The 25,196-nt window shown below is 46.8% G+C and overlaps 1 protein-coding gene across 3 annotated transcripts in view; it reads right to left on the bottom strand.

Moving 5' to 3' along the window:
• Nucleotides 1-25,196, bottom strand: part of LOC309525064 (monoacylglycerol lipase ABHD6-like) — a 42,560-nt gene that overhangs the window by 9,785 nt on the left and 7,579 nt on the right. Inside the window, exons 1-2 of one of the 3 annotated variants that reach the window (XM_082210423.1) lie at nt 7,815-8,234; nt 703-841 (exon numbers count right to left, since the gene is read on the bottom strand). The exons of the other annotated variants lie outside the window; for them this stretch is intronic. Of the exons in view, the coding sequence (XP_082066549.1) occupies nt 703-812 (110 nt within the window). The 5' untranslated portion in view covers nt 813-841; nt 7,815-8,234. Of the gene's footprint in view, nt 1-702; nt 842-7,814; nt 8,235-25,196 lie in introns of those variants that run through there. 3 annotated transcript variants of the gene reach the window in all.

Raw genomic sequence — 25,196 nt, 5'->3', positions numbered from 1 at the left:
TGTTCCTTTTTTATCTTCTCCTCTCATAGATTCATGTACAGTGGTTCCTTGGTTCTCAAACTTAATCCGTCCCGGAAGTCCATTCGACTCCTGAAACCGTTTGAAAACCAAGGCGTGGCTTCTGATTGGCTGCAGGTGCTTCCTGCACTCAAGCAGAAGTCACATTTGATGTTCGGTTTGCGGCATTCGGGAGTCGATTTGTTTGGCATCTAAGCCAGCCCTCCATCAAGAGGGTTTGGGTTGATGGGAGTTGTAGTTTAACAACAGCTGGAAAGCCAAAACTTACCCACACCTGCTCTAGATACTAGAGTCAGACCTAGTGCAGGGTGTTGGAAACAGGTGACCCTCTGGATGTTGTTGGACTATAATTCCCATCATCCCTGACCATTGCTCATGATGGCTGGAACTGATGGGAGCTGGAGTCTGAGAACAGTGGAGGACCAAAGATTCTCCCTCGCTGTCCTATTGCAGCTGTTAGCTTCCTGGCTTCTGAACTTGCACCAGACAGATACTGCTTCCTGGTTAGGACACTGCATAGTTGACCATGAATGAAAGTCAATTCATGTATCAGATGTTGGTGGACTCCCAACACTCATCACACTTGAACATTCCTGCTGAGGCTGATGGGAGCTGGGGTCCAACAACATCTGGAGGGCCACAGATTCCCACCACTGCTGTATATAACCTGAGCTATGCACTCACCACATCATGGTCCTGAATATTAGTGAAGGCAACGCATGGTACCGCACGAAAAGGGTTGATAGGATAGTCATAGGGATGCGAAAAATGGTCTTGATCACGGTGAGATCCATGTCTGCTAGTTAAGGTGGTTCTTTGCGGTCTGCACATAATAAACCAATCAGACAATCAAAGAAAAGAATAAAGTCAGTTAATAGGATGTCAATCCTAATGCCTGCAGTTCTGCTAGAATTTCATTTCCCAGAAGAGCAGATAAAGAAATCTTAGGATTAGTTGAGAGACCTGTTTCTTTTGACATTTGGGGATATATTTTGAAGTAGGGTAATAAATTTTCTTTGTGCATTTATTGGAAAGAAGATTGTTTTCAGGTTATGACCAGATGCTATATTATTCCAAAGGTACATTTGAGGTTAATTTTTAGGAATGTCAGAAGAGAAGAGGAAATAATCTTCACATGTGATGGACATGCGGTGTGGTTAATGCATCCATAAAGAAAACAACCAGTATAACAATAGTGTTAGAAGTGGACCACTATAATACCAGAAGCTGATTTCTTATATAGAGGCTGCTTCATTTGGTCAAATGTGACACTGACCCATCAACCTCAACCAGCCCCCACCTGCTTGACTAAGATTTACAACCAGTCCAGAGGAGAGCACTGGCTGCCATCTTCCTCCGCCATAATATCAGGGCTGCCCTTTGTGGAACTCAACAGGGAGGGTGATGGGGACAAATCTCTCATGTTGTTGGCATCCGTCTGTCTTGGGAGTTGTTCCACCAACAAGCCTGGTGCCTGAAGCCAGCTCCCTGTAGAGCACATCCTTGGGAATCCTGACATCTTCCATTCTGTGGACATGACCAAGCCAGCGTAGACTTTGCTGAGACAGGAGTGCGAACATTCTGGGAATGTGGGCTAGGGTGAGCACATCTTTGTTTGAGATGCTGTCCTGCCATGTGATGCCCCAGATCCTCCTGACACAGTGTATGTGGAAGCCGTTGAGGCAGTTGTAAGTTGCACACCTCTTACTTCCATAAAGTAGCGTGCTCAACAAGCCTGGTAGGCCTTCGTCTTGGTGTGTTTCATCAACAAGGCAATTGGAAGAAAAGATACTTAAAGTTAATACAAATGGAACTGGTAGCCTAGCTGTGTGATCCATGCTCTGCTTAGATAGACTACCATATACTCTTAAGTGGGGCTTACCCTTGAAGATGGTCCAGAAGCTCCAGCTAGGGCAGAATGTGATGAGGCAAGGAGGGACTGTATAACACTTGTCCTGAGAGAGCTGAATTGGCTGCCTATTTGCTACTGGGCCCAGTTCAAGAAGTGTCTCTCCCCATATCTGCCAACCCAAGCTGTACATTCTGCAATGAAGGCCTGACGAGTTGCCCCATCAAAAAGTGTGGCTTATTGTATGGTGCCTCAGGAGATAGGCTTTTCTATGACAGCTACATTCCCTCATGGGCAACCTCTTGGAAGGGTCAGAGACCAATGGTGGGCAGGATCAGAGGCAAATAGTAGGCAGAGCAACAGGTGTAATTCATTGTGCAGTAGGCTACATTCCAGCTATACAAAAACCAAAAAGTTCTACACTTGCCACACACTCCATCGAGGTAGGACAGAGGTATTATTGCATGCAAATACACATTCCATGCATGGAAAACACTCAGGGAAGGTCAATGAGGGCCACTGGGTCCATCACCTCCTGGCAAATAGAAGGGGAAGAAATGGAGGCAGTGAGAGATTTTACTTTCTTGGGCTCCATGATCACTGCAGATGGTGACAGCAGCCACAAAATTAAAAGACACCTGCTTCTTGGGAGAGAAGCAATGATAAACCTAGACAGCATCTTAAAAAGCAGAGACATCACCTTGCCAACAAAGGTCCGTATAGTTAAAGCTATGGTTTTCCCAGTAGTGATGAATGGAAGTGAGAGGTGGACCATAAAGGCTGATCGTCGAAGAATTGATGCTTTTGAATTATGGTGCTGGAGGAGACTCTTGAGAGTCCCATGGACTGCAAGAAGATCAAACCTCTCCATTCTGAAGGAAATCAGCCCTGAGTGCTCACTGGAAGGACAGATCCTGAAGCTGAGGCTCCAATACTTTGGCCACCTCATGAGAAGAGAAGACTCCCTGGAAAAGACCCTGATGTTGGGAAAGATGGAGGGCACAAGGAGAAGGGGACGACATAGGATGAGATGGTTGGGCAGTGTTCTCGAAGCTACCAGCATGAGTTTGACCAATCTGCGGGAAGCAGTGGAAGACAGGAGTGCCTGGTGTGATTTGGTCTATGGGGTCACAAAGAGTCGGACACGACTAAACAACTAAACAACAACAACCTTTAGGGATGTTGGTGTATTCCAGTACAAACAGAAACTACATGTGTTTGCTTATTTGTCCCATGTGAGAAACGGAAAGCAATCCAGTGAATACGATAGGTATTGCTGCTTTCAGTCTGGTAAAAAATATGTCATTTATTGCATCTCCTCCACCCACCCGCCATTTGTATTGCTTTCCCCTTACATTTGAAGGAATGGTATGGAGTAACGTTACGGCAACACAGTTTTCATTATTACATAAATTCCATAAGTTACAGAGTTTCACCACAATGGGCAGCGCGATAATCATGTACGTGTTGGTGGAAGATGAATTGCAGCAGAACAGGAACAGGGTTGCATGTGACAGACACAGAGCGGGAATGGAAAAACCATGTTGTCTTTCATTGCTACCTACCTGTGCTCTATTCTCATCAACCCTCTTCTGCCCGGATTCAGCTTGTCCTCCTCGTGATTCATCCCAAAAGCCTGTTTAGGACTAAGACTTCTGGAGGTGTTGGTGAATTGCAACCCAATTGTGTGTTATGAATGTGTTGTTGATGCACCTGGCTCCAAACCTCTGGATAGCTTCCCACAAGATCTTGAAACAGATCTTGAAAGATGCAATAGTGCTCTGAGTGAAACTGTTCTGGGCAGCTCCTGAGCCAAGGGAAATAATTTCTCTCATCATCAGCTCCCAGGCAGAAGTAAAACCCATTTGAACCTCCGGCAGATTAGAAGCAACTATTCCCATGATTATTCTGGCTGCTTATCCTGGGGGCTACAAACCCCAGTGTGGACTGTGTGGGGTGCAGCAGGTGAGGGGGGGTGGGAAACCCAGATGTCCTTGAACTACAACTCCCACCATTCCTGACCGCTGTTTGTTGTTTTTTTCTTTTTTAAAAAAATGTTCCGTTTTAACCAGGTCTTTGGTTGATTTGATTGACATCCTATGCCCTTTAAAAATGTGGGTTTTTTTAAGGGGGGAAGTTATTGGATAGTTGTTTTTATTTTGATTAAGTATTTTGTGGTTTTATATTCTGATTTTATTCTGTGAACCACCCTAAAACTTGTGGGTATAGGGCAGTATATAAATTCAATAAACAAATGAATAAAAATAGGTTTATAGGTGCTAGAATTTAATTAAGATTTGAGGTACTGAAAGCTAGTCTCTCCTCACATCCGGTGCGAGGTGATAGCTAGACCCATGTGTGTATTTGACCTGCATATTAGACGTGTCTAAACCCTCTGGAATTAGCACGTGTTACAGGCTAAATAAGGCAAGCTGGTTATAATTTACTCTTGACTAAGTTCCACGGAGGAGGTAGCCTGTGGGGTAATGAGCCGTTTAGCACAACAATGCATCAAAGGAACTCGCCGCAGAGAGCAAAGAGGTGGGGCCCTTTTGACTCCAGAGATAAGGCCATGAATTTTGGGCTTGCAGGGAGGAGTTAAGCAACAAAGCTGGGAAGCAGCGTGCTGGAGAGAGATGAAGAGCAACGTTTGAGAACAATGGTAGCTATGGAAGAAGCCACAATCTCTTGGAGTATGAATGTTGTGGACCATTCCTACATAGGCTAAGGTTGTATATATGTGTAAATAAACCATAGATCATAAAGACACCACAGTCTCTGCTGTGCTTCATTTCAGAAAAAGAAAACAAAGGCCTTAGGTAAGTGCCTGTCATGGACCGGTTGGATGAAGAGGAATGGCGAGAGGAGCCAGATGGGAAAACACCAAGGGAAGAAGGATCAGAACCCGGGGAGTGGTGGTGGGACAACGATGAGGGAGAAGAGGGAGCAGACTGGGAGGAGGAGGTGTCGGAAGCTGAAGACGTAATGGGGCTTAGTGAGCTGGGAGAATCTGTGGCAGAGAGAAAAGCAGAAGCAGAGACAGAAGCAGAAGCAGGAGAAGAGGGAGGCCAAGAGGCAAAGATGAGTCAGGTTGGTGAAAAGGCATGGGTGTCTCCCCTTATTGCTGCAACAAACTCCCCTCCCCATTGTCTCCCAGAACCAGAAGAGGGCTAAAACAGGTGGAGCAGTGACACTCTCCACACAGGCACAGTCTCCGATTGCTTGGAGAAAGCCCTGGAGAGGAGGGGGCTTAAACGGCTATGAGGAAGCAGGGACTTTCCATCTCTGCAACTGATCCATTGGTCGAGTCCTACTGGGGATGAACTGCTGGGCTCATTACACCACCAAGCTTGTTCAGATCGTGTTATTGCTAACTCCAGCTTGCACAGTCCGATTTACTGCCAGCTCAGCCCAGGCAGCGCCTGGAACTCCTTGCTGTGGAGATTGGGAGTGGCGTGTAACAATATGTATGCAGTTGGACTCTTCTGAAGGTTTATCCATAAGGAAATAGTTGACTTTATAAGGCAAAGGTCCTGCCCATTTGCTCAGCTGAATAGATTCCCCCTCCCCCCGAATATTTAACCAGAATCTCCTTTTTGTAACTTGAAGCCATTGGTTCAAGTCCTACTCTCCAGAGCAGGAGAAAACAAGCATGCTCCCTCCTCCATGTGACAGCTCTTAAGATATTTGAAGATGGCTATCATATCTCCTCTCAGTCTCCGCTTTTCCAGGCTAAACATACCCAGCTCCTTCAACCATTCCTCATAAGGCTTGGTTTCCAGACCCTTGATTATCTTGGTTGCCCTCCTCTGCACACGTTCCAGCTTGTCAACATCCTTCTCAAATTGTGGAGCCCAGAATTGGACACAGCATTCTAGGTGTGGTTTGACCAAGGCAGAATAGAGCAAGACTACGACTTCCCTTGATCTGGACACTAGACTTCTGTTGATGCAGCCTAGTATAGCATTAACTTCTTTTGCTGCTGCATCACACTGTTGACTCATGTTAAGCTTGAGATCTAATTTTAATTTGCACAGTTATTTATTTATTATTGTTTGACCCCCCCCCCTTTCCTCCAAAATGCTCAAGGCGGCACCCACGGTTTGTCTTCTCCCCCTTTTATCCTCACAAAACCCCTGTGAGGTGGCCTGGGCTGAGAGGCAGTGACTAGTCCATGGCCACCCGGTGAACTTCCTGGCTGAGTGGAGACTAGACCCTGGCTCTCCTAGATCCATTGCTCTAACTCTACACTACACTGGCTCTTCATCATACTTTTTTTGTTGTACAGTGGTGCCCCGCAAGACGAATGCCTCGCAAGACGAAAAACTCGCTAGACGAAAGGGTTTTCCGTTTTTGAGCTGCTTCGCAAGACGAATTTCCCTATGGGCTTGCTTCGCAAGACGAAAACGTCTTGCAAGTTTGTTTCCTTTTTCTTAACACCACTAATACAGTTGTGACTTGACTTCGAGGAGCAACTCATAGAACACAGTGTACATAGTAGCCTTTTTTGAGGTTTTTAAAGACTTTGGTGATTTTTGAAGCTTTTCCAGAATTTCTTTTGCAGCCATTTGGTAAGTTAAGCTTTAAAAACTTTTTGGGGGGTTTTGGATTTTGGGTTGGGGTGTTTGGAATTCAAGGACTTGGTGTTAGGAAGGGGTTTGCAAGAATCTGGAAGCTTGTGTTTTTTTCCCCTGCATTTTTTATGATTTTCTGTGACCATTGGGCCACTCTGCTGTTTTTTTAAAAAAATTCTGGGTTTGAATTTTGAAATGCTCTTTACAGTATGTGTGACTTTAAAGAGCACTTAATAAACTCTTGTTGTACCAAATTTGGCTTTGTTTGGACTTTTTTTGACCATAGGAACGCATTAATTGATTTTCAATGCATTCCTATGGGAAACCGTGCTTCACAAGACGAAAAATTCGCTAGACGAAAAAATTCACGGAATGAATTAATTTCGTCTTGCGAGGCACCACTGTATTCAGTTACCTTGCAACTCTGCAGTTCTATGATTTCAGCACTGAGCACCTGATCACTCAGGCTTCTAAGGTGTTTATTATAACGATTTAATTTGATCTTCACAAGTGACTTTTAGCCCTCTTTGTTCTGTTCTCTTTCGTTACCTTTGCTGATGCTTTTAGAATTGCTTTTTTGTTTTACTGATGGGTTAATAATAATAATAATAATAACAATAATATGTTTCATTTTGTATCCCTGCCCTGGTATTGGTACCAATGAAGAGCAGGCTATCAATCTTTTAAATATTAGTAAAGAATATATATATTTTTAAAAATAAACTTTTAAAATTTTTATACCGCCTGTCATCTGTAGATCTCAGCATGGTTCAAAACACAAAATCACAACAATATAATATAATATAATATAATATAATATAATATAATATAATATAATATAATATAATATAATATAATATAATATAATATAATATAATATAATATAATATAATATAATATAATATAATAATACTGATTAATATATATATATATGATATAATATAAAACTCCCATCAAAGGGAAAATTATAGTATCACTGACTGGCAAACATGACAAAGAGTAACAAATTCTTCTTATGTACGCTAGCATTCCTCCTTATGTATACCACTCTGTGTTTAGCAGAATGCCAAAAGGGTAAGAGGAATGTGTGGCATAGATCAAAGCGCTGTGTGCAATAGATTGTTTAGATCAGGCATAGGCAAACTCTGCCCCCCCCCCAGATGTTTGGGACTACAATTCCAATCATCCCTGACCACTGGCCCTGTTAGCTAGGGATGATGGGAGTTGTAGTCCCAAACATCTGGAGTTTGCCCATGCCTGGTTTAGATGTTGCTCAGCCTGCCATTCTCCATGCCCACATTTGAGTTACCTGCGCACATATACACAGCAATTCGCAAACTCTCAAATTCCCTGTTTCTTCCATGGAGTCTTACCTGGGACGGGGAGTTGTGCACAGGTGTCCACTCTCGCTTTTCACTGCTGCCTCATTTGTTGGTATCTGCATCTTCCAGCTGGGTGGAGGAGTCTTTTAAGGACGTCCTTCCTCCCACATCTAAAGCCTCCTGCACACCGAAGGAGCATTCGGCAGCCGGGTTCATCACAACTCCCCACCCAACACACATACACACAAACACACTGCTGCCTTGAAATCACCAGAGGTTCTGTGATGAAACACTTCAGGGCCCATGACTGCTACTTCTCTGGAACCTTTGGGCTTGTTCCTCTCTAATTTGGCAGCCTCCTGCTGTAATTAGGTGCCCAGCCTCATTGCACGAAGACTGTTAAAGGTGGCTGGCTGCTCTGGAGGCAAAGGAGACTCAGGTGAATGAAGGTTGTGGCTCTCCCCCCTTGCCAATCAGGGAATCCCTAGAGAAAAGAGCAATAGCAAGGAGGAACCTGGAGGCCAAGTCCTAGAAGGAAGGGCTGAAGGTGCCCGGAGAAAAGACAATTAAGAGGCAACGAGATAGCCATCTTCAACTATTTGAAGGCGCTGTCCCATACACAGTGGAGCTAATGTGTGCTTCTGTTGTTCCAGGTCAGGGGTGAACTGGAAGTAGGCTGCATAGGTAATATGTTACACAAGAAACTGCCTTCTGCTGAATGGGATCAGTCAACACTCAGCCAGAAGTCTCTTCCATCCCTACCTGGAGATAGTGAGGAACGAACCTGGTTCTTGGACCTGGTTGGTAGATCTTGGGCTTCTAGGTAGGCCAATCAGTGTTGGCCGGTGCCCTTTGGGGCTGGTGGGGTGGAAGGCAGGGGACCCAACAGTATGTGGAGCCTGAGCCAATGGCAGGCAGAGCCAGCTCATTCTGGTTTCTTCCCCATCGTCGCTTGTAGAAGCAGGGAGGACAACACTGAGACTAAGGACAGGGCAGCTGATGGACACTGCCACACCTTGGTCCAGGTGCAAGTAACCAGGCATTTTCAGCAACAATATGTGAATTAGAACACAGAGAGGGTTGTAGCCAATATTTGCCCTACTCTTGAGTAGACTCATTCGAGGCAATGGACATTTATTAGTGTTGTTGTTACCGTATTTTTCGCTCTATAAGACGCACCAGACCATAAGACGCACCTAGTTTTGGGAGGAGGAAAACAAGAAGAAAAAAAAAACATTCTGAATCCCAGAAGCCAGAACAGCAAGAGGAATCTGGCTTCTGGGATAGCCTCTTGCTGTTCTGGCTCCTGGGATAGCTGCGTGCAGCCTCTCCCAGGCAGCGGGATGAAGGCTCCCCCAAGAGCCGCGCTCCCTTTAAAGAGTGTGCGGAGCGTGTGTGCGGCTCTTAGGGGCTTTTCCCCAAGGAGGGAGAAGAGCAGAGCCTCCCGCCTGCATTTGCTCCATAAGATGCACACACATGTCCCCTTACTTTTTAGGAGGAGGAAAATGTGTCTTATAGAGCGAAAAATACGATATTTAAATTTGTATACCGCCCTTCATCTAAAGATCATGCAGCAGTTCACAACATAAAAATGCAAAATTAAAAACACGAAATGCATAAGACAGTGGTACCTCGGGTTAAGAACTTACCGTATTTTTCGTCCTATAGGGCGCACCGGCCCATAGGACGCACCTCGTTTTTTTGGGGGGAAATGAATAAAAAAAATTATTTCCCCTCCTGCCCTGGCTGCCGCCCCAAGCCTTGCGCTCACCTACCCGAAGCACGGGGCACCCTCCGGAGGGCTCCCCGTGCTTCGGGCGACAGGCTGCCGCCCCAAGCCTCGCACACCCGGCGGGACCTCCTGCCAAGCGCGCAAGGCTTGCGGACACTCGCGGGGGCTGCAGGCTGCTGCCCGCAAGCCTTGTGAGCCCGTGGGAACTCCCACCGGGCTTGCAAGGCTTGCGGATAGCTTCCTGAAGCCTGAAGAGCGAGAGGGGTCGGTGCGCACCGATGCCTCTCGCTCTCCAGGCTTCAGCGAAAGCCTGCATTCGCCCCATAGGACGCACACACATTTCCCCTTCATTTTTGGAGGGGGGAAAGTGCGTCCTATGGGGCGAAAAATACGGTAATTTGTGCTGGAGGTCCGTTCTTAACCTGAAACTGTTCTTAACCTGAAGCACCACTTTAGCTAATGGGGCCTCCTGCTGCTGCCGCGCCGCCAGAGCACGATTTCTGTTCTCATCCTGAAGCAAAGTTCTTAACCCGAGGTACTATTTCTGGGTTGGCGGAGTCTGCAACCTGAAGCGTCTGTAACCTGAGGTACCACTGTAAAACAAAAGCCAAACAAACCAATAACAGCCCCCTCCCCGAACTACATTTAAAAGGGAATAGAATGTTAATCAGCCAAATGGTCAAAGAGAAACGTTTTTACCTAAAGATATCTAATGAAGGACCCAGATGAGACTCCCTGGAGAAATCCTTCCAGGGCCAATTCAGGTTCAATATTTTAATGTGTCTACCCTGACCCAGGCAATCCTTCAAAATTTGCGCTATGAATTTGCAGTGCCATTCTCCAGCCAGGTAATGTGCGAACAAATGCGTGTGCAGAAAGATGGATATATTAGTGAAAATTGCATTATATTAGGGGAAATTGCTTTGCCAAATGCCTATATTCAGCAGCATTGTATAAAAAACCAGGAGACATTTGCACTAAAATGCTGAGTAATTTTCATGACGATTCTTTAAACGCACATATTTATTTATTTATTTATTTAATAAAATGTATATACCACTTGATTGTAGGGTGGGTTGAGAAACCCTCAAAGCAGCTTTGCACAGATATAGAAATGTGAAGAACTGGACAAGAAACAAGAGAGAAATGGAAATAAACGAAGTCACCCATCCCTCCTGGCAGACACGTTTTTGAGAAAACGTATATTTACCTACTAAAACTACAAGTAGCTTGCCCTAAATCTGGGAGGAGGAGTGCGATAACTCTATTAAATAAACTCCTGTCCTGTTGAAACCAAGCTTCTACATATGCCTTAAGCCATTTTGCTTGGCAAACGTTTCTGTGAACAAACCAGCAAGATTCAGTTCCAGGTAAGCCAAGCGTATTCATCTCGCTTGCACAGATAAACATTTAATATATTATCTAGTGCAAATTAAAGGCTGCAGCAGTCGAGCTTCTGGTAAGGAGGTGAGTTTGTTTGCGTTCCCAGCTTGCCAAAGGAAAAAGGCAGGCATAACATAATACAATGTCAAACATGAACTCTCTGTGGACCACAGCTTTCATCCTGATTTTCTTACACTAATTTTAGTCCAGTATGGTTTTTATAGAGCCTTTGGGTTTGTTTATGGGCAGTAATTAGACAAGTAGCATTCATCCTGCACTTGTCCTGATTTATATGTCTGTACATTTCACAGTCACTTTCCAAACTGCAAAACCTTGAGTGAGTGAGTGAGTGAGTGAGTGAGTGAGTGAGTGAGTGAGTGAATTTACTGTACTAGGGCAACAGAGTCTTAATGGCGAAAGCCAGTGTGGTGTAGTGGTTAAGAGTGATAGACTCGTAATCTGGTGAACCGGTTTCGCCTCCCCGCTCCTCCACATGCAGCTGCTGGGTGACCTTGAGCTAATCACACTTCTCTGAAGTCTCTCAGCCCCACTCACCTCACAGAGTGTTTGTTGTGGGGGAGGAAGGGAAAGGAGAATGTTAGCCGCTTTGAGACTCCTTAGGGTAGTGATAAAGCGGGATATCAAATCCAAACTCCTCTTCTTCTTCTTCTTAATCCACAGAGCCTTAATCCACTTCAACTGTGCAAACCTGAAGTTCTATTATATACAATTGTACCTTAGTTTTCGAACAGCTTAGTTCCCAAACGTTTTGGCTCCCAAACGTCGCCAACCTGGAAGTGACTGTTCCGGTTTGCGAACTTTTTTGGGGGGAAGACGAATGTCCGATGGGGCTTCCATGGCTTCCGATTGGCTGCAGGAGCTTCCAATCAGAAGCAGCTCTTTGGTTTTCGAATGTTTTGGAAGTCGAACGGCCTTCCGGAACGGATTCCGTTCAACTTCCAAGGTGCGTCTGTATTTGAATCTCTCTTGCAAAATATGGGTCATCTGGAGGCACCCGTACACAATCTTTGATCGTCTTCCGTGGTTGCCTGCAGAGTTGTCTTCTGCTTACACCTTTCTTGAACTTTGAAATTGGAGACACTCTGCCCCCCAGTTCTGAAACTGCTTTACTGTCTCATCTGCCCAAGACCAGCAGAAGAAGAACTCGGGGAGATATTTGCACAATATTGTGAGGCCGCACTCTGATGCATAGTGTGTGGGCCAGTAGCACTTCCACCTAGGGCATGGAACCTTTCCCAAAACATTGAACGGGTGGTGGTTGTGACACAGAGCCTCAGCTGCTGAGGGCAGGGGTGGAGTGCCGAGTCCTCTCCCTCTCGTAAACCTCCTCTCCTGCCTCATCACACCAGGGCTTCCTTGCCCGTTCTCTGAAGGTAGTCATTGCTGTCAAATCATGGTCAGGGATCAGGTGGAGAGGCTCCAAAGATCCTACTCCTCCTCAGAAGGTCATTTTCCCTTCCAGGTGTTCTGGGCCTCTCTTTTGAGAACCAAGGACTTATGCCACCCACCACTGCCAGCACCAGTCTTGTATTGTAGCACTTTCTAAAAGCCAACCAAAAGTTAAGAGGATAGCACCCCTGAACCCTTCCCTCTCTCTTTCTCCTTCAGATTCTGTGCTCTGTGGAAGCAGCAATGGCCAGTAGCAGCGGGAGAAAATCAATTCAGTCCCCATGTAAAGGTGAACCTACCTAATTCAGACTTTGTGAAACAATGTGCAATCAGAAGCAGAGCCATCTTTTGACATTTGTTCTTCTCTGGATTTGGCAGCACGAGTTCTCCAGCCCAAGGAAGGCGTACAAAAAGAAAAATACGTATATAATGGTAGAGTGTGCATAAAAATCGGTGAAAGTTACACATCAAAATGCATCACATTAGGGACAATTGCTTGGCAAAGTTGTGTATATTGGGCAGAATTGCAGGCAGAAATGTGTATATTGGGAGCATTTTGCACTGAAATGCTGATAGATTATCCTGAGGGCTTTTTAAAAAATAATAATACATATTTCACAAACTGACGTGGAAATGTGGAGGACCGAACTGAAGACTGGAAAAACAAGAAACTGACATTGACGAACTGGATCATCCTTTGTGGCGGAAACCAATGTCCCCACTGTGGAAGGATGTGTGGATCCAGAACTGGCCTCCACAATCACTTACGGACTCATTGTTAAAACCGTGTTTATGGAAGACAATCTTACTCTGCTACGAGTGATCGAAGAAGAAGAAGAAGAAGAAGAAGCAGCAGCAGCTGGGGCAGAGCTGTCCTCATAAAGACATCCTTGCTGCTTGACGCCATGGGGCTGTGGCAGGGCAGGGTGGCAAAGAGGTCCAGGCGAACAGGAGCAATGCTATTGTCATGCTCTCCAACATTTCTCCGATGAAAATGGGGCATCCTAAATAATAATAGTAACAGTAACAACAACAACAACAACCCGCTCATCTGACTGGGTTGCCCCTGCCACACTGGGCAGCTTCCAACATATATAGAATAATAATAAAACATTAAACATTTAAAAAACCTTCCCTTTACAGGGCTGCCGTCCGATGTCTTCCAAAGGTTGTATAGTTACTTATCTCCTTGGCTTGGATGTCACATAACTCCAGACCTTCCAATGAAAACAGGGACGTCCTAAGGAAAAGCGGGATGTTAGAAGGCATCTAAAGGCAGCCGTGTTTAGGGAAGCTTTTAATGTTTAATAGGTTATTGTATTTTAGTGTTTTGACGGAAGCTGCCCCCAGAGTGGCTGGGGGGACCCAGCCAGATGGGCAGGGTATAAATAAATAAATAAATGATGATGATGATGATGTTCCAGAATTCAATCAGAAACCAGGATGGCTTCTGTAAATCTGGGATTGTCCCTGGAAAATGGGACACTTGGAGGGTTTCCAGTGTCCGTAGGGTGGCTCTCCCAGGTTTCCAGGGTTTCCTGGGACGAGGGCTTGGTTGTGAAGCCACTTTGAGAACTGTAGCTCACTGTGGGGGAATAGGGGTCTTCTAACAACTCTCAGCACCCTTCACAAATCCCATGGTTCTTTCTGGGGAAGCACTGGCTGACTGACAAGTGGGACAATACAGCTTTAAATGCTCAGTGCAGATGGGGAGACAGAGAGACAACGACTGGTTGTTTATTGGCCACCAAGGGCTCCGAACTCCTTCGCCTCAGCTTGCCCTCAGAGCATCTCTCAAAGGGCTGCTGCTGGCAAGGTGTGGGGAGAGCAAGACCAGGTTGGCCAACCGGGGCTGAACAGTTGCATCTTCTCTGCGGCAGCCAGAAAAGAGGCCTCAGTTACAGGTGAGGAGGCTCTGGCTGGCAGTAATATACTACTTATTTCATTCTTAAGTAGGTGTTGCAAATAAAAATACAACCAATTAATTAACAGTAATGGCCATGAGTCTACGAAAGGGCAAGTCAACCCAGGCCTCAAGCACTTTTTCACTGTGTGACACACCGGTGTCAGGTATTACCCGATGCACTCGCAATGTCCGTCCCAGAAAAGCTCTTCTGTCTTGTAGCTCTGCGGCCACTTTTTCCTTTTTGGTTCATTCCTCGTTCCATCTTGGAAGAACAATCCTAAGGTGATGGTTGTGGGATTCTGTGGAGAAGAAGAAGAAGAAGAAGAAGAAGAAGAAGAAGAAGAAGAAGAAGAGTTTGGATTATGATATCCCGCTTTATCACTACCCTAGGGAGTCTCAAAGCAGCTAACATTCTCCTTTCCCTTCCTCTCCCACAACAAACACTCTGTGAGGTGAGTGGGGCTGAGAGACTTCAGAGAAGTGTGACTGGCCCAAGGTCACCCAGCAGCTGCATGTGGAGGAGCGGAGACGCGAACCCGGTTCACCAGATTACGAGTCTACCACTCTTAACCACTACACCACACTGGAAGCTGCCTTTCTGAGCCCAAGCTGTAGAGGTCCGGGGTTGAACCGGTGCCTTCTACATGCTCAGCAGATGGTCTACGACTGAGCTACAGACTTGTGTACACACACACACACACACACACACTAAGGCATTTCCCTGCTCTGGTCTGAAGACACATTTTCTGGGTTTAGAACCTCTAAGTATCTGAGATCCTGGAGAGCTGCTGCCAGTCAGCGTAAGACAATACGCAGGTGGCGCTGTGGTCTAAACCACCGAGCCTCTTGGGCTTGCTGATCGGAAGGTTGGCAGTTCAAATCCCCACGACGGGGTGAACTCCCGTTGCTCAGTCCCAGCTCCTGCCAATCTAGCAGTTCGAAAGCAAGCAGTGCAAGTAGATAAACAGGTACCGCTGTGGCGGGAAGGTAAATGGTGTTTCCATGCGCTCTGGTTTCCATCACAGCGTTCAGTTGCACCAGAAGCGGTTTAGTCCTGATGGCCACATGACCTGGAAAACTGTCTGCAGACAAACGCCGGCTCCCTCAGCCTGAAAGCGAGATGAGCACTGCACCCCATAGCCACCTTTGACTGGACTTAACCATCCAGAGGTCCTTTACCTTTCACTTTTACTGAGCTGGTTAGACTCCATATAAGGCAGCTTCCTATGTTGCATATTCAGCTATTTCCACTCCCTTCCAAGCCGATCTGAGTTGCCTTGGTGCCTGTTGCAAGGTAAAGCTGTCAGGGAGGCTAGGCTGCCTGATCCCCACCCAACTTCTTGTTAGAATTCCTGATCTATGGTTGCAGTCATGGGATTTTTGTCTATCACACGATGGTGTATGTTTTGACTCCACAGAGTGGGAAGTGACGGAGACAGGATGTTAGTGTTACTGTGTTCCATGAAGTGGGACTATTGTCCTTTGTCCCTTTTCTCTTTGCTGTCTGATGCTAGAGAGAGAGGGAGCCATGTTGCAGTGCTCCGTGTGTGTTTATATGTAAATAAAGTAGATTAGCCAAAATGCTGAGTTGCTGAGGTCTGTTACGCAAGGTGCGCAAACTCTGTGGATCCCTAAGTGTGCCAATATTTGTTGGCATCGGTCACTGTGATGTTCGGGCTGAAGAAAGCTTACGAAGCTCCCGAACGATCGACCAGGAGTGAGGGAACATGCCAGTTGGGCATGTGTCTCTGCCAGGGTCCTACTCGAGTGTAGGCTGAACTCCTGACACCTCTGTCAGCTTCCAAGCCTCATCCCTTTCCCCCTGCAAAAGCCTCTTTCCCCCCTCCCTCCCCCTCAGGCACAATCTTCCAGACCCTTTTGCAGCTCGCTTCTGTTGTTGAATGTTGAATGTTGTTCTAGAAGCAAGAAGCAGGAAACAGAGACAGAAAGGGAGACAGAGAAGTCTCTCCCCTTCCTCTTCATCTATCACGTCTAGCATCTCCTCTAATAACATTTTACAAGGGAGAAGGAGTAGTAGTTGTGGAATGTACCGGTAATTTGTAGTTTGGGCCTGAGTAGAAGGCAGCAGCTGCAGGTTCAACAAGCTTCTCTATTCCAGCTGAAGGACAAGATTTGGGAAAGCCTTGCAGAATCATCCTGCAGTGGCAACATATGTCGGGGGGATGAACGGGCGGACGGGACTTTTCTTATTTTGTTCTAGTAGAGTAGAATAGCAAAAGCGGGGGACAAAGCTAGATGTGAAGGTGCAGTTCCTATGTGTCTGCTTGCTTTATTTAAATCCCACGTTTTCTCCCAAAGGAGCTCAGAGTTGCAGATATCTTCTATCCTCCCAGAAGCCATTTTTTCTTCATACAAATTCAGTCAATGTGTTCTGTGAAACGATTCACAAAGAAAGACACAACAAGCACTAACCAATCCAAGTCAAACAAATGTTGGAAATGTAAAGAAAAGGAAGGGACCTTTTACCATATGTGGTGGGAATGTAGAGAAATTATTTTTGGGGGGAAATGATATACAATGAATTGAAGAAAATGTTTAAAATGACATTTGTAAAAAAACCAAAAGCGTTTTTTTTAGGGATTGTAGGACAAGACCTGCCAAGGAAAATAAAGAACTTATTTATGTATGCTACAACAGCGGCAAGAGTCTTGATTGCACAAGGATGGAAGAATGAGGAATTTTTTTTTTTTTTGGCGGGAAATTCCCTTATACCGGCACCGTTTCCTACTGCTTCCACTGCTATCCTGGATTGTTAGATATCCTGTAGACTGTCCCCGGGACAGGTGAGGCTGCTGATCCCTTATTTTCAAATCTGAAAGTTGACAGCTATGGGTCTCTGTCCCTCTCTCCTTCCTTCCGTCCCTTCTCTGATGCCCTCTTGAGTCGCTGCCTCCCAAAAGCTTGCCCATCTGTTTGTTGCAGCTGCCTGGCCACAAGCTCCCCAGGCGGACTGTGCCTCTGGGGCTGGCCAGGGGCTGCTTCCCAGGCCTCTGTGGGGCAGTGTGAGGAGGCACCTCTCTCTGGGGCAGGGAGAGCAGCTCAGAGACAAGGGGCGGCAGCAGTGGCTGCCCAGAGGACTTCCAAGGAGAGGGGAGAGGAGAGGAAGCTGAGGGAACACTCCACAAGGGAGGGTGTTTGAAAAGTGGTGAATGGTTGTCGGCTCTGCAGCCAAGGGGTGACGTAACGTGGATCCTGAGTGAGCCCCACAGGGGTGCCGCAGAAAGAATGTCGTTGGTCAAGGGAGCCCTGGACCCCAAAAGGTTGAAAACCTCTGCCCTAGAGAATGTAAATGAGCATTGGAATAAATGCTTGTGTGAAAGATCCTGATTCTGTTCCCTTAACTGAGAAAGAGGCTGGGAGGAAGAGAAAGGGCTAAGCACTCCCCCCCCCATGACACTCTCCACTTCATATTTGCAGATCGTTCCTCCCTGCTGCTGGATCTCTGTTGAGGAGACACTCCTTCATTTCTAGTCTGCCCCTGTTGTAAGTTCATATAGATATAGTTTATATAGGTGTGAATTCACCTGGTACATTTCCGAGCACAATTCAAAGTGTTGGTGCTGACCTTTAAAGCCCTAAACGGCCTCGGTCCAGTATACCTGAAGGAGCATCTCCACTCCCATCGTTCTTCCCGGATGCTGAGGTCCAGCGCTGAGGGCCTTCTGGTGGTTCCCTCACTGCAAGAAGCCAAGTTACAGGGAACCAGGCAGAGGGCCTTCTCAGTAGTGGCACCCACCCAGTGGAATGCCCTCCCATCAGATGCCAAAGAGAACAACAGCTACCAGACTTTTAGACAACATCTGAAGGCAGTCCTGTTCAGGGAAGCTTTTAATGTTTGATGCATTACTGTATTTTAATATTTTGTTGGAAGCCACCCAGAGTGGCTGGGGAAGCCCAGCCAGAAGGGCAGGGTATAAATATTATTATTATTATTATTATTATTATTATTATTATTATTAAACTGTGGAACTCCCCCCCCCCCCACAGGAGGCTGTGGTGACCAACTTGAATAGCTTTTTATTATTATTTTAAGGATCAGATGAATTCATGGAAGGCATGCCTTCTCCATGTCTATGCCCTGCCTCCACAGTCAGAGGCAGTTTACTTCTGAATACCCGTTGCTGGAAACTGCAGAAGGCGAGAGAGTTCGTGTGGTCAGGTCCTTCTTGCAGAATTCTAACAGGCATCTGTCATGGGTGCTTTCGTTGCAGCGGGTTGGACTAGATGATCCTTGGTGGTCCCTTCCCTTCCAACCCTACAATTCTACGATTCTACGATCTGGTTGGTCAGCGCGAGAACAGGATGCTGGGATAGAGGGGCATTGGCCTGGTCCAGCAGGGCTCTCCTTATGTTCTTATAGGTTTTAAATTATAAAAAGTATAATGCCCCCTCAGGGTGGCTCACAAAAATGAATGGAACAATTAAAACAATCTTATAATAATAGACAAGGATTATTTATTTATTTATTTAATAATAGTAGTACAAAGGTAGTACTTTGTACTATTTACTGTAATTACTGTACTGTAATTACTGTACTGTAATTTAACCGTATGTTATTAATCACTCTGCCTATATAACTTTACGATTATAGAACCTTATAATCTTTTCTTCCTGTGAGAATGGTTGCTAGTTGAAAATGTTCCTTGTTTTTGAAACTCCCAAGATCCTGACGGCTTTTCACGCACACAAACCATTTACTCGCTTTAAAGTTTATTGTTGGACACATCCAGGCACACATACAGTTAAAAAGAGAGCTCCATTGCCCTTTCACCTGGTTCAGGGAGTACAGCCTGCAGGCACTCAATAAAACGTGAATCGGTCTTAATAAGAAACCCACAAAAGGAGAGAACATCAAAGAATTAGGCCCAAATGTTTGAAATGTACTGAAGGCTGCGGGTTCAATTCTCACAGCAACCGCTCATTGCACGGCTGCATCTAGTCTGCCTGGTTCCCTGTGGACATCTGGCTAAGTTGGAGATGCAATAAAGCCATGTTTGCCATTTCATGAAGGATATTTTAGGGTGCTGCAGTGAGAGAAGCAGCCTCTGATACTTTCCTCCAGAAAACCCACACATCCCCTTTTATTTGTTTATCCTTTAATAGTACAGCACTGGCTTCTAGGGAGCACACCCAAGTAACGTGTAGTCATGTCCCAAATATCTGTGCTTGCCTCAATTTGCTTGCCTTGGCTGCTTGGCTAACTCATGCAAAGAGGACCACTCTCACAAAGCTGAGAGAGAAGGTTGACTCCAGGGAACCCCAAACTCGTCATCTGGGGAGTGCAACCATCTCCTATTTTTTCATATTTATTTTGCAGCATTTACCGTATTTTCTGCTCTATAAGATGCACTAGACCATAAGACGCACCTAGTTTTTGGAGGAGGAAAACAAGAAAAAAAATATTTTGAATCTCAGAAGCCAGAAGAGCAAGAGGGATCGCTGTGCAGTGAAAGAAGCAACCCCCTCTTGCTGTTCTGGCTTCTGGGATAGCTGCGCAGCCTGCATTCGCTCCATAAGACGCACACACATTTCCCCTTACTTTTTAGGAGGGAAAAGGTGAGTCTTATAGAGCGAAAAATACGGTATATCCCAGCTTTCTTCCAAGGAGCTCAAAGAGGCTGCATGCATAGTTCTCCCTCACTCTCTTTTTCTGTGCATAGTTAAACTGTGGAACTCACTGCCACAGGGGCAGTGATGACCACCAACATGGTCAAATTCATGGAGGGCGAGGCTAGCAGTGTCCACTCGCCATTCATGACTGTCTTCTGCCTCCTTGGTTGGAAGCAGTACTGCTTTTGAATGCCAGTTGCTGGAAAACACAAGAGGGGAGGGTACTCTTGTGTTTGGGTCCTGCTTGCTGGCACACGCGCTAAACCCTGTCTGTGGTGCCTACCCCTTTTCCCCAGAGAATGAGACAAGAGTATGGGTTCAAATTGGCCACAACTTTATTGAGCTCCAGAAGTGGGAAACATGGCACAGGCCTTGGCAGGTAACCCTCTCAGCCCCCCTAGCTGAGGATATGCAGGCAGATGAGGTCCAGTGAGAGGGGACTGCAAAGCGCAAACTTACACAGCATGCCCTTCCACTAACCTCGCCCCGGGAGTTTGACCTACATGCCGCTGCTCTAGGGCCAGGGACTCCTGGTTTTGCCCTTTAACGGGCCCTGCAAGCGCCGCCGCATGGGGAGGGAGCATGAATGCCCCCCCGACTTGATGTTAGACTAAAGGATACCTTGCCAAGGCCTAAAACCGCCAAAGTTGTGACGAAACGCTACGGGAAAGGCGAAAGCTGACAATGCAGAGAAAATTCCTTTCCGGTTCTGAATACAGCGGTACCTCGGGTTAAGTACTTAATTCGTTCTGGAGGTCTGTTCTTAACCTGAAACTGTTCTTAACCTGAAGCACCACTTTAGCTAATGGGGTCTGCTGTTGCTGCGCCGCTGTGGCACGATTTCTGTTCTCATCCTGAAGCAAAGTTCTTAACCTGAGGTAATATTTCTGGGTTAGTGGAGTCTGTAACCTGAAGCGTATGTAACCCGAGGTACCACTGTACAGCAACCATCTTATGACTGCAGCAGCGCCCACTGACATGGAACGCAAAATATTAGCCTGTAAGCAAAAGAATCATTAACTTGAAGACCGCTGACCTAGGATGAAATTATGGAGGCAAGAAATTATTAATTTGAGAGAAGGAGGGTGGGTGATCCTGGAAGGAAGAGCAGCGAAAGAGGCTTGGACAATGGAGTTAGCCTCTTTTCTTTTGGCCTTAGGCCCACCCCCGGCCGGCCATCCATCATCCTCCCTGGCCAAGGGCAGGTCAAAGGCTGGCCCAAGCAGGTGGGTGGCACCCAGTGGCGTAGCGTGGGGGGTGCCAGGGGTGCCGGCCGCACCGGGCGCAACATTTGGGAGGGGCGCGTTTGGCCGGCCCTCCTCGAGGAAGCAGGAACCCCACTGTCCTCGGACCTCCTCCGAAGGCTGGCGGTGGGGCGGAGAGACCTTCTCCCCGCGCCAGCCTTCGGAAGGCTGCTCCGAAGCCTGGTGGTGGGGCGGAGAGACCTTCTCCCCGCGCCAGCCTTCGGATGGCTGCTCCGAAGCCTGGCGGTGGGGCGGAGAGACCTTCTTCCCGCGCCAGCCTTCGGATGGCTGCTCCAAAGCCTGGCAGTGGGGCGGAGAGACCTTCTCCCTGCACCAGCCTTCGGAAGGCTGCTCCAAAGCCTGGCAGTGGGGCGGAGAGACCTTCTCCCGCCGCTAGCCTTCGGAAGGCTGCTCCGAAGCCTGGCGGTGGGGCGGAAAGACCTTCTCCCCGCGCCAGCCTTCGGAAGGATGCTCCGAAGCCTGGCGGTGGGGCGGAAAGACCTCCCCGCGCCAGCCTTCGGAAGGATGCTCCGAAGCCTGGCGGTGGGGCGGAGATACCTTCTCCCCGCACCAGCCTTCGGAAGGCTGCTCCGAAGCCTGGTGGTGGGGCGGAGAGACCTTCTCCCCGCGCCAGCCTTCGGATGGCTGTCCTGAAGACTTGTGGTGGGAGCAGTGGCGTAGCGTGGGGGGTGCAGGGGGCCTGCTGCACCTGGCGCAACATCTGGGGGGCGCGGAAGAGACTCGAGTGCTAAAATCCACGGGTTAGGGGGCGCAAATTACTTGCCTTGCCCCGGGTGCTGAGAACCCACGCTACGCCACTGGTGGCACCCTCACAGGTGAGCCCCGCTCGGTGCTGCAAACCCTGGCCACCTGTGGGGAAGGGAGGGCGGATCCAGCAGCGTTCTTCTTGTGCTCTTATGCAGCTGCTGCCCATTTTAAGCACACCAATTTCCTGTGCGCTTGTGTAGGCTGAGGCAGAGTGACTTGCCAAAGGCAAGTTACACGTGGAGGTCTGATTCCTTCTGTCACGATTACTCATCTAGGGAGGGGAGTAGATAAGATCATGGGCCCAGATACACATCTTGGTAATTTGTAAATGATAAAGCTTCGCTGACTGACACATGCGTAGCAAACATGCATCCAAGACATTACTTTTGTTGTGTTTATTGCATTCTTAATCTCGCCTTTCCTTTAGAGAGCTAGTTCTTACTGCCCCAGTTTTATCTTCACAATAATCCTGTCAGCCGGTCGCCTCAGTTGGCAGACATTTTGAGAGAGGGCAGCAGCAACTGGTTCCCTAAACCAGCTAGCCCTCTGCCCCCTAAGTTAGCCATTTGCATTCAAGTATCATGGAGGATGCAGTTCTGTGGCCAGTGGTTTAAGGCAGCCTCCTTTACTGATTTGTTTTAATTGTCTTCTTCTTTTAACAATTTGTTTTCCTGTTGTTGGAAACCACGGCGGGACATTTGGACAAACTGTTGTGGAGGTGTGGAGAACCAAACTCAAGATGGGAAAAACGAGAAACATAAATTGACATATTTGCCCATTCCTGCTCTGAGGGCAGGCAATTCTCCTGTCCAAGACATTTTGCTGCCTGAAGCTGATCAGTAACTGGCACCATCACTCCTAAAGTGAAGGCATGCACCAGCGTCCAAGGCCAGTCGAGCTATTTTGGCACCTGACACAGATCATCTCCAAACCCACCTCTCCTCCTCTGCCAGCAGCAAAAAATACAACAGCGACAATTAATAAACAACTAACAATTTTCTGTCAAGGTTAGTTAGCTGCTGCAGCAGCAGCAATTACATTATTCAGTATTCTGTCTGCATTTGTATGAATTCTGCCTGATGGGGAGAGGTGGGATATAATTGAAAAGCCTTCTGAGAGACCATTCTAAAGGCATTTTCTCTGTCTGCTTCTCAATATACCTGATTTTTTAAAATATGGATTTTATATTATTGATGTGGCTGTAAGTTGTTTTTAAAATTGTGTTTTAATGCTGTAATCCACCCTGGGACAAGGGCAGGTGACACAGACAGACAGAATTCCATTCTTGATTCTCTCTCCAGTGATGCCATACAGTGGTACCTCGGAAGTTGAACGGAATCCGTTCCAGAAGTCCGTTCAACTTCCAAAACGTTCAGAAACCAAGGTGCAGCTTCCGATTGGCTGCAGGAAGTTCCTCGACCAATCAGAAGCCACGGAAGTTGCGTTGGACGTTCGGGTTCCAAATAACGTTTGTAAACACTCACTTCCAGGTTTGCCACGTTCAGGAGCCAAAACATTCGACTCATAAGGCGTTCGGGATCCAAGGTACCACTGTAATTTGTTTTCCTCATTCTGTTCTTTCTGCTGTCCATTGGCGCCCCCTCCTGGTGTTTCCTTTACCATTCCTCAACCTCTGCTTTTAAAAAAATAAATTCTCTCCAATACAGTGGTACCTCGGGTTACAGGTTCAGGTTACAGACCCTGCTAGCCCAGAAATAGTACCTCGGGTTAAGAACTTTGCTTCAGGATGAGAACAGAAATTGTGCTCCGGCGGCACAGCAGCAGCAGCAGGCCCCATTAGCTAAAGTGGTGCTTCAGGTTAAGAACGGACCTCGAGGTACCACTGTATTATCCATCCTTTTGGCATCAATCTGTAATTGCCCAATATTCATCACAGACTTCTGATGTCAGCATCCTGATGCCTCTGGGTTAATGTGCACTTATCTATTTATAACATTGACAAGTCACTTCTTTTGCCCAAAGATCTCAATGTGGTTTCCAACAATTGGGAGGGGGGCACACAAACCAATTGTGAACACAGAAGACAACAAAAGCAAATCAATACTGTATGAAGGAGTATACGAAGCGGTCTTATGCCAATTTTTTTTTAAAAAAAAAAAAACATTGTTTAGTTGAGCTCATTAATGTCTGCACTGACTTGTAGCAGCTCTCCAGAGACTCAGACAGGAGACATTCCCAGCCAGGGATTTTGCTCTCACACTGAGCTGTGGCTGTTTCCAGTAACAAGGCTGTTTCCAAAGCGGCAAGGGTATGGAACAACTGAACGGCCATCTATGAAGGGGGATGTCTGTGAAGGGAAAACTTCACCCCATGCCAGATTACTATCTACAAGCAAAGTTTTATGTTTTATCGCTTTATTATTATTATCATTAATATTTTGTTGGAAGCCGCCAAGAGTGGCTGGGGAAACCCAGTCAGATGGGTGGGGTATAAATAATAAATAATTGTTGTTGTTGTTGTTGTTGTTGTTGTTGTTGTAAGTCCATGAGTTCTAGCTTTACCTATCTGCTTTTTTCCATAACTTTTATCACATCTCCTCTTACTTTCCTTTTCTCTAAAAATAAAAAACCCCAAGGACTGCAACTTTTCCTCATAGGGGAGTTGCTCCAGCCCCTTGAACATTTTGGTTGCCCTTTTCTGAACCCTTTTTTGCAACTCCTTTTTGAGGTGAGGTGACCAGAACAATTATTCCAGGATTTTTGCAGCTTTGTCAGGGTGGTGGTGGTGGTGGTTTGCAGAACAACTGAGGTCCCAGGATTCTTTGATTTTGATGTGTGGTGCACAGCGATGGACTTCGGGCTCTCAAATTTCAGCGGCTCCCAGTGTGATTGTAAAATTCAGCTCCCCCCATCTCTTGTGCTCCAAATAGTTGTGGTGCCCCCTGCAGCGCAGCATGCAGTGCGGCCGAACCTGTTGCGCTACCCTGAAACCACTTCTGTGGTGTGGATGTGACCTCAGTTCTAGGAACAGAAGGTTTTTCATTAGCCTGCAGTCCAGTGCTTCACTGCATAAGAGAGCTCCACATTTGAGATGCTGGCAAGTTCTGCATATGGCATTCTGCAGCCTTGAGACAGCTTGATTTTTTTGTCTGCACCCAGACACCAACAGACTCCATGACCCTTGTGATAGGAATTTTGAGGTCTTAGATATATGGTAATGTTCATAAGTGAACACCAAGCACGTGCATAGATCAGCACAGGAAGGCCGACCTGAAACCATTTTGATTTCCAAACTGACCAAATGTTTTCCCTGCAAGGAGGGGGGTGGGGTCAGGGAGCCTTCCCATTGTCTCAGGAACTGAGTAATCAGCATTTTAATGGGTGACAGACTATCAGGAA

The sequence above is a fragment of the Podarcis vaucheri genome, assembly GCF_965113315.1.
Source record: "Podarcis vaucheri genome assembly, chromosome: 2".
In the NCBI taxonomy this organism is placed as follows: domain Eukaryota; kingdom Metazoa; phylum Chordata; class Lepidosauria; order Squamata; family Lacertidae; genus Podarcis; species Podarcis vaucheri.
The sequence above is the reverse complement of the archived record's forward strand: the minus strand, read 5'-3'. Positions and strand labels throughout refer to the sequence as shown.